General features: G+C 32.5%; 1 protein-coding gene across 1 annotated transcript in view; it reads right to left on the reverse strand.

The window, feature by feature from the left end:
• Window positions 1-22,524, reverse strand: part of LOC134683584 (platelet endothelial aggregation receptor 1-like) — a 37,552-nt gene that overhangs the window by 2,190 nt on the left and 12,838 nt on the right. Inside the window, exons 4-10 of the mRNA XM_063542925.1 lie at window positions 19,909-20,145; window positions 17,687-17,887; window positions 14,758-14,931; window positions 10,579-10,773; window positions 8,725-8,859; window positions 7,531-7,668; window positions 7,011-7,154 (exon numbers count right to left, since the gene is read on the reverse strand). Coding sequence (XP_063398995.1) covers window positions 7,011-7,154; window positions 7,531-7,668; window positions 8,725-8,859; window positions 10,579-10,773; window positions 14,758-14,931; window positions 17,687-17,887; window positions 19,909-20,145 — 1,224 coding nt within the window. The remainder of the gene's footprint in view (window positions 1-7,010; window positions 7,155-7,530; window positions 7,669-8,724; window positions 8,860-10,578; window positions 10,774-14,757; window positions 14,932-17,686; window positions 17,888-19,908; window positions 20,146-22,524) is intronic.

Here is a 22,524-nt window from a genome sequence, read left to right on the forward strand (position 1 = left end):
TGTCCGCGAGAGCCCTGATTCTTAACCCTGTAGTCAATGGTGTAATAGCACGGCTTAAGAAAAAAACTGTAGGAATTCATTAACGAGGATTCAATTCATTATCTCGGTAGGGAGCACAAACGTAGCTTACAAATTCAAACTTCACGAAGTACAGATGTAAGAGTCCTTGGAGTTACTGACAGATAAGTCAAAGCCTGAACCGACATATAAAAATCAAGAACATTTTCCCTTTTGATAATTGTTCTAAATGAAACGTAACCAAGTGATCATCACAAAATGAATAACAACACACCTTGCATCCCAGACTTCAATAATGTTTTTTTTTCTTGATATCACTATGATATATATATATATGTATTTTTGTTTATCAAATGTTGTTTTGATGGGTCTTTGCTTATTTTTGTCATAAATTGTAACTCATAACAATACAAAAAGAGGTCCGCAATAAGTGGTGCACAGTTAGTTCCCATTGGAATTCCGATAATCTGACGATATACGGAATCCCCGAAGCGAACAAAAATGCTATCTAGTAAAAATTCAAGGGTATATATAGTATCAAAGCATGTCCAATTAACATAGTTTTTTTGTTTATTGCTACTAAAAATGACCTAAAAGAGTTTGAACATATATATTCACATTCTGATTTTTTGAATGCCCATTTAATTAGGTGTGTGAATTTTTCTTAATGAGAATGTGAGCAATGTGGTATACAGGGTAGAAAAAATCAAAACTTTGAACAGATTCAAAATCACCAATATGAGCATGCAATCTATCAAGTAAATTCCAACGAGTTCTTGACACTCCAAAAGTAATTTATTCCACTATTTTCGAAGGCCTTATTTGAACAATTTATTATAAGGTTTTTAATTGTACCAAGTGTGCTGGTAAGAAGAATAGACAATTTAGTAGTTGAACAATGGCTTGAAGACGAAATAAATCTATATTTGTAAGGGGTAAAGGCTACAAATAAATGCTTTCAAAGTAGTGGATATATAATTAAAACATCAAAAGGCCATTCGCCTCATGCTATGATCTTATAGTTTATAAACAAAAAGTTAATTATAAATTTACATAAGTCATGCAGAAGGCCAAAAATGTTAAAGAGTAGATCCAAAGATAATTGATAATGAAGCGTGGTCCGATGAAAACTATTTCAGCTCTCTCTTGCTTTTACAGAGTAAGCATATAAGGCAGCAACCATTTGATTTTCGGGGGGGGGGGGGGGGGGGGGGGGGGGGGGGCGATGGTTTTTTTTGGAAAAAAAGTTTGTTTCCAGGTTTTGGTGAAAAAAATAATTTGTTTTGGACCCTGAGAAAAAAAATTGTTTGTTTCACCCTCAGCTGCCACTATATCTAATGCTAAAATTGAAAGAAAAAATTGTTTTCGGTTTGTCGCTAAAAAAAATAGATTGTTCTTCGCCAAAGGCGAAAAAAAAAGGTCACACAGAAAAAAAACATAGCCCCCCCCCCCCCGAAAATCAAATGGTTACTGCCTAAGACATTGCTTTAGTCTTTGCATGCTATAAAACGAGAGGGAGGAGTATTTCCCAACATTATTAAGAATCGTTCTTAAATTTTTTGGAAGAATTTAGAAACTAGTATCTAATGTAATTTGAGGAATGCAAGCTTTTAGTAAATAGTTTCACACTTATTTAAACCATGATGGACTGCATAAAACATACAATTACATGAAAACACATTTTGCCAACATTATTCATGAAACATATATTTCTGAAACTTTGTGAACATTGTCCTTTACAGAAAAAGACACGTTATGGCCTATTTGTTGTTGTTCTTTATGCATTGGGGAATTTAAATGTATATTTTACTTCTTTAAGATTTATTTTAAATTTTGTACAAGTTAAAACTATTTTAAGCAATATTTTGTACAGGTTATAACATGTATGAGGTACTTTTGTACATGTTATAACTTGTATTTTTGCATCATACAAGTTATAACATGTACAAAATCGCAACTTGTACACGACATATATACTAATAATGATTGCATTTATTATAGCTTGTAGTATCAATGGACAGTTGACAAACAAAAAGAAATACCAATTAAGTGTTAAAAGCGGACAATACAGTATCATTCACAAAATACTATATAATGAAGGAAGGCGAAAAATAGCAATTATATAAAAATACTAAGTACGAGCGGGGAATGATATACTAAAAAAAACGCAATTTGTGAGAATAAGAGTTGGAGATACTACGTATTGTAAAAAAGTAGGAACTACTTATTCACGTATTGCTATACTGACTATACTAGGTAACAAGGTTTAAATAAGTAACTGCAAACCCGTGCAGATATTACCCTCTCCCTCATACGAACCCGACAGTAAGTACGATAATGCAAGAAATACATGCTACAGCCCTTGGATGGTGTAAACTTCCCAACAAAAAACGTGTCTGGTGTAATGGTGTATGGCATATGGTGTAATGTGTAAGGTGTATGGTGCTATGGTGTATGGTGTAAGGGGAATTGTGTAATGGTGTTATTGTGTTACGTGCGATCGGGAATGGTGTTATTGATGGTGTACGACATTTCATTTGTTAAAAACGAAGTTCTTTTTTATTTATTTTTTTCGAATTTAAACATAAACAATAATAATAATCTTTATATTTGAGATTTAATTGCATTATGAGTAATTTCGGATCGTGAAGATAGAAAGGGGAATGGTGCATGTTGTAATGTGTAAGGTGTATGGTGCAAAGGTGTAACATGTGTGATGTAATGGTACAAGGTGTACGGTGTAATGGTGTATGGTGTAATGGTGTATGGTGTTAGTGGGAAGTTTGCACCATCCAAGGACTGTAAAAAATCCAGAAGTATGGTGATTTATTGTATGTAAGAATATGCATCTATACTATTAAACGAGAAGACCTCATTTTGGGTGTCGCTTCTCTTCTTTCCACAATAAATTAATCTGCATGCCTCTGTGTCCTATATGTACAGTGCATGATCGCATTTGTCATCCATTCATATGATTATCCAGATTGAGTTATTTTGAGAGAAAAACGAGACAAAAGGCGTCCGGATATGTTTCCGTCATTGGACGAAATTTTAAGTCAGATTACACTTCCGGTTTGCGTTTTCTGTATACTTTTAACATACATATATACTACCAATAAAGTGTATTTTCTGTCTGATATCCGTAATTGGACGAAATTTTAATTCAGATTAGACCTCCGGCTTGCGTTTATTGTATTCTTTGAAACAAATACATATACTAGGGATAAAGTGTATTTTCTGTCTGATACCATTTTCAAGTTTACTATCCACGGCGGTCACAGAGTTTGTTAAATAGAGAGTGTCTGTATAATATATCAATGACCGCCGTGGATCGATATTACAACTGAGAATTGAATTTAAAAGAAAATACACTTCATGTATAGTAATAAATGAAGCAGGACCTTTTCGGGACGTCGGGAACGGCTGTTTTTAAGATCGAAATTTCAGGATTGACCATTTCGGGATCCGAGATTTCTTTTTTCGAATTTCAGGATGTCGAGATTTTTAATTTATATTAAATTCGGGACCTCGGGATTTCATGTTCTTAAGACCGGGATATCGGGACCAGGACCCCTCCCGGTGCGATCCCCCCTTTTATGAATGTTCATTATATACAGAAAAGCGCTAAAATTATCCATGTGTCATTAAAATTAATAGAGAAATAACAAAACAAAAAAGGATTTCTTTTGTGGAAAAAGGAGGAGCCGGGCTAGAAAAACAATTATCCTGTCCCAAATTATCTATGACTTTTGATACCTTTTCTGAAATTATCCAGTCTTTAAGTTTTTTACAAAAAAAGAAGATGAGGTATGAATGCCAATGACACAGCACTCCGCAAGAGACCAAAATGACACCAAAATTAACATTTAAAAGTCACCTTACGGCCGATACTGCATAGTCTGATATAAAAGGCCCCGAAATGACAATGTAAAACAATTCAAATGAAAATACTAACAGCCTTATTTATTTACAAAAAATGAACGAAAAACAAATATAAACACACATAAACAAACGACAACCACTGAATTAAAGGCTCCTAACTTGAATGTTCATAATATACTACATGTGTGTTCATAATGAAATAAACAAAAAACAAAAAAACAAAATAGGAATTTTGGAAATAAAGAAGGAGGGTTAAAAAAATCATTTTCCTGTCCCCATGTACCTATTACTTCTGATACTTTTCCTGAAATTCACAAGTCAGTAAATCTTTTACAAATTCTTCCTACAACACTTTACATACTTTCAACCACGCTATAAATGCCCGAGATTTCGCGGATGTGTTCTAGTAAGAATTAAAGGAGGAAAGCAATGACCACTCATACGACAAGGACAAATTATCTCAGCTTATAGCTGCAAAATCATCTATTTTTAATGTGAATGAAACTAATTGACGATGTAAATTATACAAAATCCCTTTTAGTAACAATGCAAAAAGAAGAATTATTGCCAACGTCCTTTTTAAAATGCAACATATTCAGGACATGGGTCAACTTCAGCAGTATAACAGGAAAAAAAGTATCGGGGTCGTACCTCATCAAAGTAAGGGAACACCTACAAACAAAAAATGTATTCAAGATGGAAAAAAAGATGGAAAAAAGGCAAGTAGAAAAAAAAACCACACTAAAAATAGATGTTGATTGTTAAAATTTGAATAATTTTACATTTGTATCTAGCTTCACAAGTGTTTACACTAAGGTGCAGCTGTAACAAACTTACAGAATCATTTGTTAGCAGTAAAGACAGTAGACCGAATACCCCCGAATTAACTATGATAGAAAATTAAAATAATAGATATAACAGGTGTGTGCAGAATATTCTGCAGATCTTAGTAAATACCACATGTAAAGAAAAAAAAGAAGCTACAAATGAAGGTGGAAGAGTGTTATCGAACTCAGTAATCAGGAAGCTATGAAAATACACAATAAATAAAAACACTATCCTGAAACATTATTTTTGAAAGTAAATCTGAATCAAAACGATAAACTGTTCATAGATTTGATATTAGACCCCGTTCACACTAGGACATTTTTATCGATTTAAACTAGACCGGTTTACTTTAGATCGATTTAAGGGCCAATGTGAACGCTGTGAACCGATCTTCAATCGGTCTAAACTAAAACACTTTAAGAGGTAGTTTAGTTTGAATCGATCTAAAGTAAACCGATCTTACTTTAAATGTGAACACAAAGATCCGGTTTAAGCTAGTACGATTGAATCGAAAATAACGTATGCGCATGTACAGCGGCAAAACTATCTCAGATGTTTTTCTCTTTTAACAGGCCTTTAAAACATACTGAAAATTATGTTGTCTTCACCGTAGCATAGATTTGCGAAATCTGTGTCTTCTTTTCTTATGTTTTTTTTTCAGGGACCGCAGTATTTCGTTCTGTTGTCTCTTTTTTATTACAGTTATTTTTTTTTCAAATTGAAAAGAAAACTGCAAATACACCGGTATCAAAATTTTAACTTGTGATTATAGAGGAACAATAACTTTTACTTTTACTTTCTTTCAAGTATATGTATAAGTGTATCATACATGAATTTGATAATTCAGATCTGTTAATACACAAGGTTTACAGATTTACGGGTAAAATGTAAGATCGATTATGTTTCAATTGTAGTGTGAACGCAGTGGTTCTGATTATACAGATAGAGATCGTTATGATTAATGATAATGTGAACGCTGGTTTTATTTAGATCGATTCAAATTAGATCGATTAAAAAAAGCTAGTATGAACGGGGTCTTAAAGTGTTAAGCTGTCGAAACCAACTAGCTACATGGAAGGTTATGCCATTAATGACAGACGCTTTATCATTGATATGATCATAATTAAAAATTAAATATTTACAAAAGTTTATTTCAAATACTAAGGCTTTTCTACCCCAGGAATAGATTACCTTAGCAAAATTTGGCAAAATGTATAGGCATTTTGGTCATCAAAGCTTTTCAAAGTAGTTCTTCATTTGACTATCAACCTTTTTTTATTCTAACGTCACTGATGAGTCTGTTGTAGACGAAACACTCGTCTGGCGCATATACAAAATTTCAACCCTGTTTGTTTGATGAGTTTATCTACATATCCTTATATGATCGGTATGACGACCTAGACATAAACCGTACTAGCCGAATTCAAAAAGGGACAATACCAACAGTAACGAGAATAGAACTGTAGAATCATTTCAGAAAAAAAAACCCGAATATCAAATTATAACAACATGGAGAGGTGATAATATACCTCATTTTTAAAGTTTATAATGACAATCTATGAACCAATGCCATCCATCATAAAAAAAAACTGTTGTAACTATTAAAGTTCAAAAATAAGAAAGAGAACATAATTCAATTAGCCAAACAACTGACAAGTTAATGGCAAACGTTTTAAAACAAACTCAAAGAGTAGTACACAGGTACATATCTATAAAAAATAAAACACAAATAAACGTAAATTTAATTGCCTGTAGATAAGTAAATTTTCATTTTTTTATTTTTAACTACGCATTTGACTTTGCGTTCCAACTGTGTGGTTTCATGCAATACGAATCAGTGTTATGTAAACGAGACTCTTTATATGAAGCTCTGAATTGGAAGCCTCGTATCTTTGATGATTATATTAATATAGGTTGGTTGGTTTTTTTGGCGAAAGAGACTTTATACTTATACTTAAATGAAGACGCATGGAATTTATAACATGTTGTTTTTCATTATTGAAAAGCATGATTACATTCGATTTTCTTTAAGAATACCCAATATATTTCAAAGTTTATTTTTTCTATTAATGTTTATTACCAATAAATTAAAGATGCTTTCATTTTACTTCGTTTGTGTTTTTGATTCGAGATAATATATTAAAAAAAACTGTCGTTATCATACAATACAGTTGTTTATCATTCGTTGACACAATTTTCTTAATTTCTCCTTTACGTTTATCTAACGAATATTTTTCTTTATGCAAGAGTTGCAGAGTTTTGATATCGAAAAATTAACATACTCATGTCGCAATGGTCGGTGGACTTATAACCAGGGTTACAGCTTGTTTTGTTTTCACACAATCCACTAGCATGGTCACACAATCTTGATATACATCCATCACAAAACTTGGAACAGTTCTTCCCAAATTGACCGTCGGGACAGGCTGAAATAATGTGTACACATTTAACATAAACATGTGTTTAAATGTCGATGAAAGTTGTTTTTTTCGTCAGTTGAATTTACTGCAAGATGTATTATACCAATGTTCATTCATATCAAATCATAATCGATAATATTATTATTAAATCATAGTGCTTGTTTATTGTGTTACCTATATCACTTTGTGTAAAGAAAATAAGTATTCATAAATAAAATAAATAACTGAATTACAAGTTTTATTGACGGAAATATCATATTTTACAAGTTCTGTTAAAAATAAATTCCAAATTCAGTTTTAAATGATTGGTATGCTGCTGACTGATCTCCAAAATATTTGCTTGAATCATTGAATGAATTTTCGTGGAAATATAAGAACATACTTTGTGAACAATTGAATCCCTGCCATCCATCATAACATCCACCAATGCATTCTCCTGTCACATGATCACATTTTTTATTCAAACAGGTACCAGAACATGATTCAAGACAATCTTTTCCGTAAAAACCATCATTACAGTCTGTGAAATTAAATTTACTACATTGTAATTAATATTAATTAGAAGAAAAAAAAAACCTTCCGTAAGTTAAGTATAAAACGATACCTGAGGGACAGTCAAACACATAAATCGAAAATAAACTAACAAAGTCATGGCTAAAATAAAAGACAAACAGACAAACAAAAGTACACATGAAACAAAATAGAAAACTAAAGGATAAGCAACACGAACCCCACCAAAAAGTAGGGGTGATCTCAAGTGCTCTTTAAGAGTAAGGAGATCTATCACCACACGTGGCACACATTGTGTTGCTAATGATATAAAAAATCTGATAAATAGTTTAATTCGGTAGGTCAAATTCATGAAAGGGAAGGGGAATGTATTAACGACGTAAGGAACATTCTGTGGATTAATTTATTGTTGTGGTATCAATTTTCGTAAGGAAAACTTGCATGTTCCTGGATATTCAATTGCGTGGTGTTGCCGAAGTCAGCATACAGGCTTATAGAAAATGTGTTATTCGTTGAACATTTAATTTCGTGGTTCAACTGTACCCACGAAAGCCACGTTAATTGGTATCCAACGAATATAATGAATACACAGTATTCGATATCAATTGTGAAACTATTTTTCCATAACGGTCAACAAACACGTGATGGCGGCCGTAAAAAGTAAAATCACAAAAATACTGAACTCAGAGAAAAATCAATACGGAAAGTCCATAATCACATGGCAAAATCAAATAACAAAACGCATCAAAAACGAAAAGTGTTTGTCTTTTTATATCCAATTTATTATGCACTTGGATAACTTTTTGTTAAAAATATTCTTTGACTAACCCTTAACCATGATTTGCTGCATACGTGCTAAACCATAGAATACGATGTTTGCAATTATTATATCAATCAAGTATCCTATTGAACTGAACGTGCATGTTTTACCTCCACAGTAGAATACTATAACTGATCAGATTATTTTTGTTTTGTTTTACTTTTAAAATTGACAGAGGAAACCAGTGTGTTCTTTATATTGATTTAAACGCTATAAATGTATTATAAATAAACAAGGATGTTTCACCTTGATCACACCTATCACCAGTCCACCCATTTGTACATCCATAAATGCAATCCCCTACATCAAGGTCACATGGTCCATTACAGTTTTGTGGGCACGTTGTATTACATAAAGCTCCATAGTGTGTAGGTGGACAACCTGAAAAGTAGTCACATAAGAGAAATAGTTGATGTTATTCCATATTGCTTAAACTTGTGTATGTTTTTCAAGAGAAATGGTATTTTGAAAAAATAAACATACCGGTATTTACCTGCGGAAAAAGTATATTTTACCAACCCAGTAGTCAGCACTTCGGTGTTGACATGAATATCAATTATATGGTCATTTTTATAAATTTCCTGTTTACAAAACTTTGAATTTTTCGAAAAACTAAGGACTTTCTTACCCCAGGAGTAGATTACCTTAGCCGTATTTGGCACAACTTTTTGGAATTTTGGGTCCTCAATGCTCCTCAACTTTGTATTTGTTTTGGCTTTTTAACTATTTTGATCTGAGCGTCACTGATGAGTCTTATGTAGACGAAACGCGCGTCTGGCGTATAAAATTATAATCCTGGTACTTTTGATAACTATTTACGAGTATAATTTTGGTAAAAAAACGTTTAATGTACAATTTGTTTTTTCCATAAATTATTTATATTACACACCTTTCACTCGGGATATGGAATAGAACACTAACTGTTTTTAAATTTGTTTCGGTAAATATGTGGTTCAATTATTAAAACCACATATTGACCTCACCAAAAGACAGTTATTTTATATTATTCCATATTGGTAGGATTTTAGTAGAGTTTTCTATATGATATGAATTTTAAATAAAAAAAAACATATTCACTTGCTGCGTTGTTAGCAGCAACCCTCTATCAAATAAATCATGATAGTAATTTCAAGCTATAGAATATCTAATATATATATGTATATCGCAGTGCAGGCGATTTGGTATCACGATATCACAGTAGCATGGGTTCGAATCACGACGAGGGTCTAAACATCAACCCAACAATGTTAGATCTGTAAATTTGCTTTCGCAAATTTTTTGTTCTTCCCTCGCCGGGATTCGAATCCATGCTACTGTGATATCGTGACACCAAATCGCCTGCACTGCAGCCGTCCCGCTAGACCACACGACCACCTGGGCCCTAAAAAAATAAAGCTTTCGGTGGCCGTGTGTTACCTTTCCTCGTCAGTTTTAATCTAACGACGTACTACATTACATGATATATAAGGCATGGAGATGTTATTGTTACAGATCAGCTCAATTATCCATAATAAAGGATCCTACAAATTAATGCAAGATACAGTCACAGAAAATAATTATATTTATAAGTACGTCTGAGTCTGTATATGCTGTTGAATTGTTAACACTTAGGAACGGTTAATTCACAAATGGGAAGCTGAAATCAATGTGTGTTGAATAAGAGAAAAAAAACTTGGCCTATCGTAAAGTTACCATATTTACTTTAATAGTGGTGTTTTTTTCCTTCCCTGACAATCAGGAGAAAAATTAATTCGAAGAAGATCAAAATCCTTAAACACGTAAAGGTATACTTTTTACTAATCACTGACTATCGTATTGTCATCATACATTTTGGAAACCCAATATTAAGAACATCTCAGCTTAGGCTAGCGACAGAGATTAACAAGACATTTGTATTAGTTGACTGTTTTCAAGATATAACGTTAGGTTTAAATCTATGCAAGACTTTAGCCAAAACGTTATGTTGATAGAGCCTATTGAAAAGTTTCTTAAACTTTATTAAACTTAGTGTATGAATTTCCTTCTCGTAGCTATAGATGGATACCAAGCCTTAGTAAGCAACGATTTCAAATCTTTGTTATGCGTTTTAAAATAACTTACCAATAATTCCAATCTCACATAGTTCTAACTCAGTAAACGGATTCTGAACTGGGCGCGCATAAGTCAGGAATCTAAAAACTGCTTGAAGGTTGATCTCGGTAGGCACAGATGTTTCATTGTATAACACTATTCCATTATTCCAAGTATTGCTATCATTTGAGGCGTAAATAGTATGATACCCATCTGTTGTACCTTCTAAAATATTTAAGTAAATAATTAAGTCTGAATCAACAATAAATATTAAAGAGAATTAAAAAAAAATCGCATTTGAATGGATACTAGCTGATAAATTTTACGCAATACTCATTGATAGTCAAAATGCTATTGTGAATAAATATAGCAAAACTGAATGATATCAAACACACTGCTGTGACACCCGAACTGTACAGAAAGATGTGTTGCCCATAAAGCTTTTATAAATTCCAGAAAAAAAAAGAAAAAGAAAAGGCAACATTATAGACAATAGTTACAATAATAACCCGCACAAAATAAGAGTTGTCCATTTTAATATGAGTGGAGAACTCTTGTTTACTAGTTCCTGTTCCACTGTTATGAGATATAAGATGATGTGATATGAGTGCAAATGAGACAACTCTCCATCCAAGTAATAATTTGTAAAAGAAACCCATTACATGTCAATAATGTTCTTCAAACCTGAAAGTTTACTCAAACCGATCAGTAATTTGTAAAGGGCCCCAAAATGACAAGTGTAAAACTATTCAAACGGAGAAAAAACTAAAACAACGGGCTGATGTAAATAACGAGAAATACCTTGTTGTTAGAAAGGTTTATTTGTATGCACATCACGATATATCATATAAATTGTGTCCGTTTTTACTGATTTTTATTGTTAGTTCTCATGCACGTTAAACTGTTACACCACTGTCCCAGCTTAGGGGAGGGCTAAAGTACTACTTACATGTTTAGTCCCGCCGTTTTTATGAATGTATGTGCCTGTCCCAAGTCGGGAGCCTATTTTTCAGTGGTTGTCGTGAGTTGATATGTTACATATTTGTTTTCCGTTCATTTTCTGGTTCATAAGTTAGGCCGTTAGTTTTTGTTTGAATTGTTTAATATTTGTCATTTTGGGACACTTTATTGTAACTATGCAGTATTGGCTTTGTTCATTGATGAAGGCCATACTATTAACGATGTAATACCACCAAATCATGGTACGTCGCATCCGGTTGCATACAAAAGTAGGCCTAACAAAATATTCCCTTGAATTTGACATTTGTAGAAAATTAACCCTGCATTTCAATGCACTTAAATTTTTCTGAGTTGTAAATATATATGTATGTTGGAAGTCTGAAAGCATCATTCTTTTTTCATTTGATGGTCTTATAAAATATTTTGGAACGTTAAGGTTACATAGTTACCAAAGCAGGTAACCAGTTAATAACAGTGTAAAAATTGGGTGGTTTACTTCCCGTGTTGGTTACTTTCTTATATGCAATGCAATGTAGTGTAAAATTTTCACTGTATCACTGGAAAGGATTAAACTTTATACATGCAAAGTATGTCTTTGGTTGAAATAAAGGTAAATACTGTACAATTTTTTTACAAGTGCCAATTTAACAAAGACTAATAGGGAAAAATCAATGGTGGTATTACACCTTTAGTTGGTAATTTCTGTTTCAATTGGTCTCTAGTTGAGATTGTCTCATTTACAATCATATCACATCTTCGTTTTATATTGATGCTGTTTAATATAAAATATTTCTCAGGATTCTTCTTTTGTTTTTGTTGTAAAAATGGGACAGTTACTCTTTAAATGTCTCAGGCTTTATTGTCACTAGGAACATCTTAATTTTGATTTTCATTTATAAAATATTGTTGGATTATTTCTTCATTTTTATAAGAACACAAACTTGTTTACATATGAATTGCCAAACGACACCATTTTAAAAGTTAAAATATTCAACGTTTAAAGTGTTTATGGTTTGTTAATGTTGTCTGTTTAAAGGGGCACTAGCTACGAGATATATAACTAGAGGCTCCAAAGAGCCTGTGTCGCTCACCTTGGTTTATGTGAATATTAAACAAAGGACACAGATGGATTCATGACAAAATTGTGTTTTGGTGATGGGGATGTGTTTGTAGATCTTACTTTTCTAAACATTCTTGCTGATTCTAATTATCTCTATCTATAATGAACTTGGCACAATAGATTCAGTGGAAAATGTTAGTGAAAATTTACAAATTTTATGAAAATTGTTAAAAATTGACTAAAAAGGACAATCACTCCCTAGGGGTCAATTGACCATTTTGTTCATGTTGACTTATTTTTGTGTCTTAAATTTCTGTACATTATTGCTGTTTACAGTTTATCTCTATCTATAGTAATATTTAAGATAATAACCAAAAACAGCAAAGTTTCCTTAAAATTACCAATTCAGGGGCAGTAACCTAACAACGGGTTGTCTGATTCATCTAAAATTTAAAGACAGATAGATCTTGACCTGATAAACACTTAAAACCCATGTCAGATTTGCTCTAAATGCTTTGGTTTTTGAGTTATAAGCCAAAAACTGCATGTTACCCCTATGTTCCATTTTTAGCCTTGGCGGCCATCTTGGTTGGTATGCCAGGTCACCGGACACAATTTTTAAACTAAATACCCCAATGATGATTGTGGCCAAGTTTAGTTTAATTTGTCCCAGTAGTTTCAGAGGAGAAGATTTTTATAAAAGATTACTAAGATTTACGAAAAATTGTTAAAAATTGACTATAAAGAGTAATAACTCCTTAGGGGGTCAATTGACCATTTTAGTAATGCAAACTTATTTGTAGATATTACTTTGCTGAATATTTTTGCTGTTTACAGTTCATCTCTATCTATAATAATATTCAAGATAATAACCCAAAACAGCAAAATTTCCTTAAAATTACCAATTCAGGGGCAGCAACCTAACAACTGGTTGTTTGATTCATCTAAAAATTTCAGGGCAGATAGATCTTGGCCTGATAAACACTTTTACCCCTTTTCAGATTTGCTCTAAATGCTTTGGTTTTTGAGTTATAAGCCAAAAACTGCATTTTACCCCTATGTTCTATTTTTAGCCATGGCGGCCATCTTGGTTGGTACGCCGGGTCACCGGACACAATTTTCAAACTAAATACCCTATTGATGATTGTGGCTAAGTTTGGTTAAATTTGGCCTAGTAGTTTCAGAGGATAAGATTTTTGTAAAAGTTTACAGACGACGGACGACGGATGACGAACGACGAATGACGGACGACGGATGACGGTCGCCGGACGAGGACGGACGACGGACGCCAAGTGATGAGAAAAGATCACTTGGCCCTTTGGGCCAGGTGAGCTAAAAAACTAAAGAGAGATTTTTTTTGTTCAATCAATAAAAGTGAAACAGTGAAATAATAATTCGCTTTTAGCAGCCAAAATGGTTCAATTTTGTCAAATTAAGCGACGAAACATGGATAATTACTCATTTACTTGCAAGTGAATTAGTCGACCTCATTAAATCCGTATTCATGTGAACTTCAATTTAACCCCTTGCTAGAGATTGACAACGCACGCATTGTACGTGTACTTGTTATTTAAAGAAAAAGAATGTCAACAATGAAAGTGAAACTACTGATTCGATCCATATAAAATCATTCTTATACGGTTAAAAACAATGAGATACACATATTTTAATCAATAAAATAAACTCAAACAGACCTAAAAAATCAATTGCACGTGTTGGTTTAATCTATTCATATCTTTATTCATATTTACATCGATCATATGGTCATCTGAGATCAAATCGATAGTTAATTAGATGGCATCTGAAACTAAAATACACAGGAAACGAACCTACATATTATCTACCCCATGCTCTGTAAACTATTTGTTTTAGATTTTTGGTAGTTTGGATAAATGTTTTACATTATTATAAATCAAATATGAGAATTTGAGTCAAATCGGGGACCCTTTAATAACAGATGACTCCGATTATCTTAAATTTTACTTCAGTTGTAACAATTGTATTGTCGGTTTCATTATTTTCAGTTCTGCCTTACTTTTATATATAATTTCAAAGTTGCATGACATGATAAAAACAGACAAAGGATTTATGTCATGCTTTTTCATTGATATTGTTCAGTCTTATCACTAAATATATATACTAAATATCCAAATTATATGATAACTGACTGAGAATATAAAGTGACCGACCTCCTAATATGACAAACAACCCAGTTACAATGCTTTTCTCCTGAAGGTCAACATGAAATGTTACACTAGGTCCTTTTGTTCTTGAACATGTTGTGACAATTCCATCGTTTGCTTGATTTGCCGGTGTGCCACTACTTGGAACATGCCAAACTAAACCATCAGACGCCATGTTATCTGTAATAAAAATGTATTTTTTTTTAACTAAAATAGAATTGGAAAAATAGATATTCGAAACAAATATGTTATTTTAAATGGAACATGTAAACAAGTAACTTCGTAAAATGACTAAGCAGGGTTTTTCTAATATAGTTCTTGCAAATTTAATAAAAAAAAATATATAGCCTTTGATATGGAATTGTGATTTCAGTTGCGGGGAAAACTGTACTCCGCTACTATTGCATCCAAACATTGTAGACACTAAAAAGACAAACGTGTGTGAGTAAAAAGACCTAAAAAGAATGTTAAAAATCATCCCAAAAGATGTAATCTGGCATAGAAAATATACAGTCAAAAAAATAATTTTTGTTCCCCATAATATTGAGTCAATATCTAACTTGAAGAATGGCATCCTGCAGATGGGTGCAGTCCTAACCTGTACAAAAGTTAACTTTGAGCAGACTTGTCGACATGTTAACTTGAGAAATTTTAAGCAAACAAGCAAATAAACTTCGTCTTTGGAAGAGCTCCTACGGTCTGCTTTTTTAGGACTGCTGCAAACCTATTGACAGGTCTGCTCCAGACCAGACCTGTGGACAAGTCTGCAAGTGTCCTTATGAAAGGTCTGCTACAGAGCATACCGGTGGACAGGTCTGCTATTGAACAAAAACAATACATTATTCTTCAAAAATTTAAGGTATTTTTTTATAATAAGAAATGCATACCGTTTTATAAAAACCCTATAAAAGTACGCTGACAACAAAACATTTAGAATGCAAAAAGTAGAATGAAAATATACCGAACTCCGAGGAAAATTCAAAACGGAAAGTCCTTTATATAATGAAAAAAATCAAAAGCTTTAACACATCAAACAAATGGAAAACAACTGTCATATTCCTGACTTTGTAGAAAATGATGTATTAAACCTGATTACATTAACGTTTACCTTGTCTACATCAAATCCAAAATACATAGACACATTTTAAACAATTCAGTGTATATGTGGAGATCCACAAATTTGTTTTATGGTTTTAATTGTTTTCATATACATTTTTTTGAATATTTTTCTGAGGAACGTTCGTTGTTAAAATGGAATGTTTCATGATCTTTTGACATCTGAATGTTCTGAATCGAAACATTAATGCATTATTACAGTGAAAATATAACTAAAGAGCACGTGTCGCTAACCATGGTCTAAATTCATATTTGACAAACATTGTAGATGAAAACAGAATTCATGACTAAAATCTTTGTTTTGATGATCTTGTTGTGCAGATCATTTAGACTGTTTAGTTTTTTTTCTATCATTTTACTTTTTACTCCAAACACAAAAGAGGGTGAAACAAATCCAAATTTAAGGGCAATCACTGCTATAAAGAGTGACAGTCTACTAACTACATACATTGCCAAATTTGACTTGCTAGTTGACCTTGTCTTGCATATCATCTTTGTTCATTTCAGTTTCTATCGATCTATTAGAATTGTTTATCATAGTAAAACATATAACATTCATATACATGTATATATTAATTTGTTTGCTTATATCTCTGAAACTTAAGTATTTAGAGCAACTATGACTGGCGAAAATGTTCATCAAAATAGGTTATATCTATCCTGAAATTTTATTAAGAATTAGACAAACTTTTCCTGAGTGGCTGTCCCTGCGGTAGTAGTATTATTGATAAAGATAAACGTAAACATTATAAACAGCAAAATATGAAGCAGATTAGTACTTGCAAATAAGTCAACACAACCAAAATTACCAATTAACCCTTAAAGGAGTTATTGGCCGTTAAAGTATTTTTTTTTTACAATTTTTCAATCTTAAACAAAATTCTTTTCCTCTAAAACAACTGGGCCAAATAAAACCAAACTTGGCATAAGGCAATTAAAAGTTCAAATAATGGCTCGTATCATACCTCCCTCTTTCACGGATAAAACTGTGAATAAAAATACTCAGCCGACATTATTGAAGGGTTGTCATATCAATTAAAATTTGAAGGGAATATTAAAGGTTTGATGTTTTTACCTTTGAAAACCTTTGTGGTTTAAGCCCCTGAGGTACTATATAAATATAAATATTTTTGTTTGCCGGAGATTTGTTCAGGAGTGTACGACCCGAATGTAACATTGGTGAATGACTTCACTTGTGCGCACGACTCTCAACACATGTGATAAACTTTGGACGCCATGCGCACAACTTTTAAACTTGTGCACATAAATGTTTAAATATTTCTGTAAGATAAATCGCAAAACTATCAAACTTATGCGCTTCTCCGTATAGAATCAGTCAAACCGTATTTCAAAGTCGTGTCCACTAGTTCTTTAAAACAAATAAATGAGTAAACACATGTATGATTTAGGCTTAAACAATAAACTAAGAAATAATTATGACAGACAACAACCAATCATACTAACACTAAACCATAGGATCCCGACTTGGGACAGGCACTAATCGAATGTGTGAGGCGTGGGGGTAATGTTTACAAGTGCAATAGTCTTGAAAAATAGTATGAATGCACAACATGTATACTTTTCTTTATAATTATTAGGAGTCAACGAGATAACTTTTCATAAAATATAAAAGGATATTAACGAGCAGTGTAGCCTTCAACAATAAGCAAAACTATAAACTTTCAGAGTTACATGTGTATGGTATATAGTTACCTCACGAGATCTTCGATTATATTATGCACATCCTAATTGAAGAAACTATGATAATTGTATAATGAAATGTCAAACAGCTGTTTGATATTGATACAAATTTACTTACACTGATTACAATAGGTCCCGGTTCTTCTTTCTATACAACCGTCTGTACAAACTGCAGTATCTTTATCACAAACACCATTTAAACAATTTGTAGGGTTACATCCCCATACACAGGAACCATTTCCAGGGAAACAATTTCGCTCTATACATTTTTCTGCACAATTATTTTGACAATCACTACCCCAAAAACTCTTTTGACAACCTGAAAATAAAACATGGTTCAAAATTTTAGAGTAAAGACGTTTAAAGGTGTACAATCAAAGATTAAAATAAAACGCGTTCGATAAAAGTGGAATGTCTTAATTATAAGATTTCTTCATACACAAGCTAACGTTCTAAGCAGAAAATAATCTCGTAAAATCTGCTCTTAAGTAGTTTACTCCTTTTTAAATACACATTAATGTTTTTAATGTATTATTTTTTCTATAACACAGAGGAACACGACATAATATTGTTTTTATTTCGTTAATGATTCTGCAGGGCCATATTTCTTTCCTGCGATTGATGATGCCAGTGTAAAAAAAAATTCAATCAAACAAAAAAAACAACCCAACAATAAACAAACAAAAAACAAACGGACCATTTATCTGTAAAATATATGAAATAAACAAATGTCTCCTCATCAAACATTGTCATAAGAGGCTTATGTAAATATTTGATCAATGAAGGTACAACAGCGTTACTGATGTTAAGGAAAAGAGAGGGATGAAAAATACCAGATGGATAGTCAAACGCATAGGTTGTAAATAAACTGACAACACCCTGACTAAAAATAAAAAAACCTAACAGAGTGAGACAACTAATAGTTAAGACTTATCAACATGAACCCCTCTAAAACTGGGAGTGATCTCAGATGCTCCAGAAGGGTAAGTAGGTCCTGCTCCGCATATGGCATCCGTCGTGGTGCTTATGTTAATACCAATTCGATAAATAGTCTAATTTGGTAGGTCGCATTCGTGAAAAGGAAAGGATATTGTATTTACGACACGAGGAACATAATTCCGATGACAATATCTGTGAATTACTGTATGTACAATGTCACAGTCATACACTAGACTATTTCCAAATGGATATTTCCCAAAACAATTGTGAACACGTGTACATATCGGTAGAATACAAAGAAATTGCTTAAATTTTGTCCTGGTTAATATCTTGACTATAAAAAAAAAGCTTTTGTTCAAGTTTTATAGAGTGTCTTATTGGTTTTTATTCTCCTTGTCTATATCTTTGTATTTGGCGTGCTGTTGAAGAACCAAGACAAAACTCTATTTACAAATCATTACCTGATGTAAAAAAGGAGTATGACAGTTTAACTCAAAATTTAATGGGGTTGTCTTCAAATAAACATTGTAAGCTTACACGATTCTGAATTATTTTTGATGTCATAATAAAAGCATAAAGTGCAACAAAAACATTGTTTAGAATTTTTATATAATGTCCAATTGGAAAATAAATCGATTCTAAATATTAGAGATTGATAAGGTCATTGGAACAAAAATGGGCTCAGCCAAAGTTTCTCAATATGACATAATGTTCGAAATATATGATACGATTTTGTAGCTGTTATACAGTGTTTTTTTTATGCAAAAACAAACTATTGAATTGCTGCAAAACTGAAAGTGTGAATAAACTCATCAAAGATACCAGGACTAAATTTAGTATATACGCCAGACGCGTGTTTCGACAACAAAAGACTCATCAGTGACGCTCGAATCCAAAAAAAGTTTGAAATTGATGTTAAAACAACGAAACTGTGTAGTATTTCATTATTTGTTGTATGAGTAGCATAGTGTTTTAGCATTAACTCATTGATTTTACTACCATCTAGTACCTCATATGTTTTTTTTATCTCAGCAGATGGCAAAGACAAAGCTCAAAGTTGAAATTTCAAAACGTAAACACCTGACAGTGTGTGCTACCTAGAAGCGAAAATATATGTAATTCTGAAACTTTTAATGAACTGAAAACAGTCAATCTACTTTTTTTCACTCATGCCAACAGTGACCTCATCACGTCAGATGAGAAGAAGAAAATCAAGAATCTACTTGAATTTTGGCAAATGATCTTTTATGAGCTATTTAAAGTATTATGTGAAAAGATAAATGGGTGTTATCGGGCAAAACCTCACCTTAGTACATCCTTAAATATCAAATAGACACAGGCATCACGTGCCATCACACACGAAATATATAGCAAGTAGAAATACATGTATACTTAACCAACCATTAATGGCAACATAACATAGTTCAACAATAGGTCCGAGACCGGATGATCCTTTATCATCGTAATAAATAACGTATTTTCCAAGATGGTTACAAGGTATTGTCTGATTGAGGTTTGGAAGACTTCCATCATTATCCTCAGGATCTTCATAACAGAGATAGCCATTAGGTGACGAATCAGATGGAGTCAATGATGTATTGGTCACATATAATTTAAATCCATCCATCCGTGAAGCCTCTGTAATAAACATCAAACGTGTTCCATATAAGTTTGGGAATATAGTACTACGCAACTATTTTTATACAACACTGTCGATTTTAAGCGCATGACAGAAACGGTCAGAAGCCTGAATTTTAATGTACGTGTTACACATTATTATAGATTGCAGTTTCCAACAGACTTTAAAATATCCTTGATACAACCTGTTTTAGGACATCACCAAGTAACAATGTTTGGTTTTTATTAGAACATGTATATAAGTTTTCTTACGCCACCGTAATGTGTTACAATCTGCTAGTAATCCCGCTAGTCCATTATTAGGAATACACGGTTTTGAAGGCAATACGGTACGTTGTCTTTAGTGGCTTTCGTCTACTTTATTTTATATAGTTGTTTCATTGGCAATTATCACACAACATATCCTTATTTTTATATTGACAAAATACAAATGTTATTTCCTGACCACACATATATAGGTCAACCAGCTTAATTGTGTCTTCAGTGTATAGTCTTTTTTAAAGTTTTTATGATCACGTAAATTCATTACAGAACTGTGTTTTAACATTATTAACAATGTATAAGTATTTATCCTGCAATTGGGTGTTCTACTATACAGATACAACCCTACAGATATCGCTATGCTGTATATGTATACTATACAGATATCGCTTTAAAGCTCCCCCACTGCCGGACTGCGAATTGTATGAACCTGTGTGACCTCAGGATGTGTATTGCATTTGCATTCCAGTGACGTATCAATTGCGAATTAACGATTACTTTATACGTTCTGTTTGTTTTGAAACATTTTTCAGAGCAATAAGAATCACACCAATTTTCTGATAACATACTTTTCTACGATGAAAACTATCGATTTCAAAACTTGTACAGTTGAATGTGTATGATGATGATTGTGTTATAATTACATTAGATGTAAGTTTCATTATAATACGTTATTCTGATTGGCTAACATGTTATTCCGTAAACAATTGCATCAGACAATAACATTTATCATGCATGATGACACGAGGTCCCACAAAAAAGTGCACAGGTGAATTAAATAAAGCTGGATAAAAATCGTGTTTTCATGATTTTAGCTAAAAAAAAATGTAATTATAAGTATTGAATACTTCTTTTTGAAACTTTATAGGGTTGTAAAAGCGTTGACCGTGCGTACATTTTTAGAATGAAGCGCTTCCGCGCTTCATACAAAATGTACTTCGGTCAACGCTTTTACCACCCAATAAATTTACAAAAAGAAGCATTCAATTCTTAAACAAAACAACCATGTCAATTTCAGCATGCATGTTTTGTGAATGTCGAGTCTGAAGCGTAGGACAACTCGTACACCCCTGTTTCAAATTGGACAATGTTTTGTTATTTGTTTGTACTGTTTAAATTAGTTGTTATGTTTAAAAAATAAGTAAAAACACAAAAATATTGAACTCCGAGGAAAATTCAAAAAGTGAAATCAAAAATCAAAAGGCAATATCAAAAGTCCAAACACATCAAACGAATGGATAACAACTGTCATATTTCTGACTTGGTACAGGCATTTTCTAATGTAGAAAATGGTGGATTGAACCTGGTTTAAATAGATAATTTTTCACCTTGAGCGATGTACTATTGTTGACCATTCGAGATTCTTTTTTTGCAGGATAAAGACAATAACTGTTTAGTGTCTTTAAATATCAGCTGTATTTAGAATCATATTCAAAACAGTGTGGCTGTGGCCATTGATTGACGTCCTTAATTCATCCATTGACTGGGACAGATTATGTGAACGTTTGTCTGTAACGACACTGCTCACTAATTACTTATCATAGAATTTAAACTGTAGGGTCACCAAAGGTTCTTAACGCCTTTAATAATGAAATAATCCGAAAAATTAATCAGGAATAACCTTTATGTTTTGATTTATATTATTGATATAAATCATATAACATCGTGTTATTCGTGTGTTATTCATGATTAATTTTTCGAATTACTTTATTTAGGTATTGAGAACCTTCGGTAACCCTACAGTTTAAGTGTCTTTAACAAGTACATAGTGAGCAATGGTCGTTACAGAAAAAAGTTCACATAATCTGTCTCAGTCAATGGGATAATTTAGGACGTCAATCAATGGTTACAGTCACACTGTTTTGCATATGATTCTATACTCGGCTCGAAACAGGTGTAATAGCTCGCTTAAAGCTCGCATACACCTTGTTTCCTAGCCTCGTACAAATACAGCTGATATTTAAAGACACTAAACAGTTATTGTCTATATATTATGTTTAGTGCTTTGATTACGGTTAATGACTGATTTTGGAGGAATATGTTTTTTCATGCAATCAAAAACTGTGTTTTAAAGTTATTACTAAAAAATTCTTTTGAATACAACAATTGTTAATACTA

This window comes from Mytilus trossulus, chromosome 1 (genome assembly GCF_036588685.1).
Source record: "Mytilus trossulus isolate FHL-02 chromosome 1, PNRI_Mtr1.1.1.hap1, whole genome shotgun sequence".
Taxonomy (NCBI): domain Eukaryota; kingdom Metazoa; phylum Mollusca; class Bivalvia; order Mytilida; family Mytilidae; genus Mytilus; species Mytilus trossulus.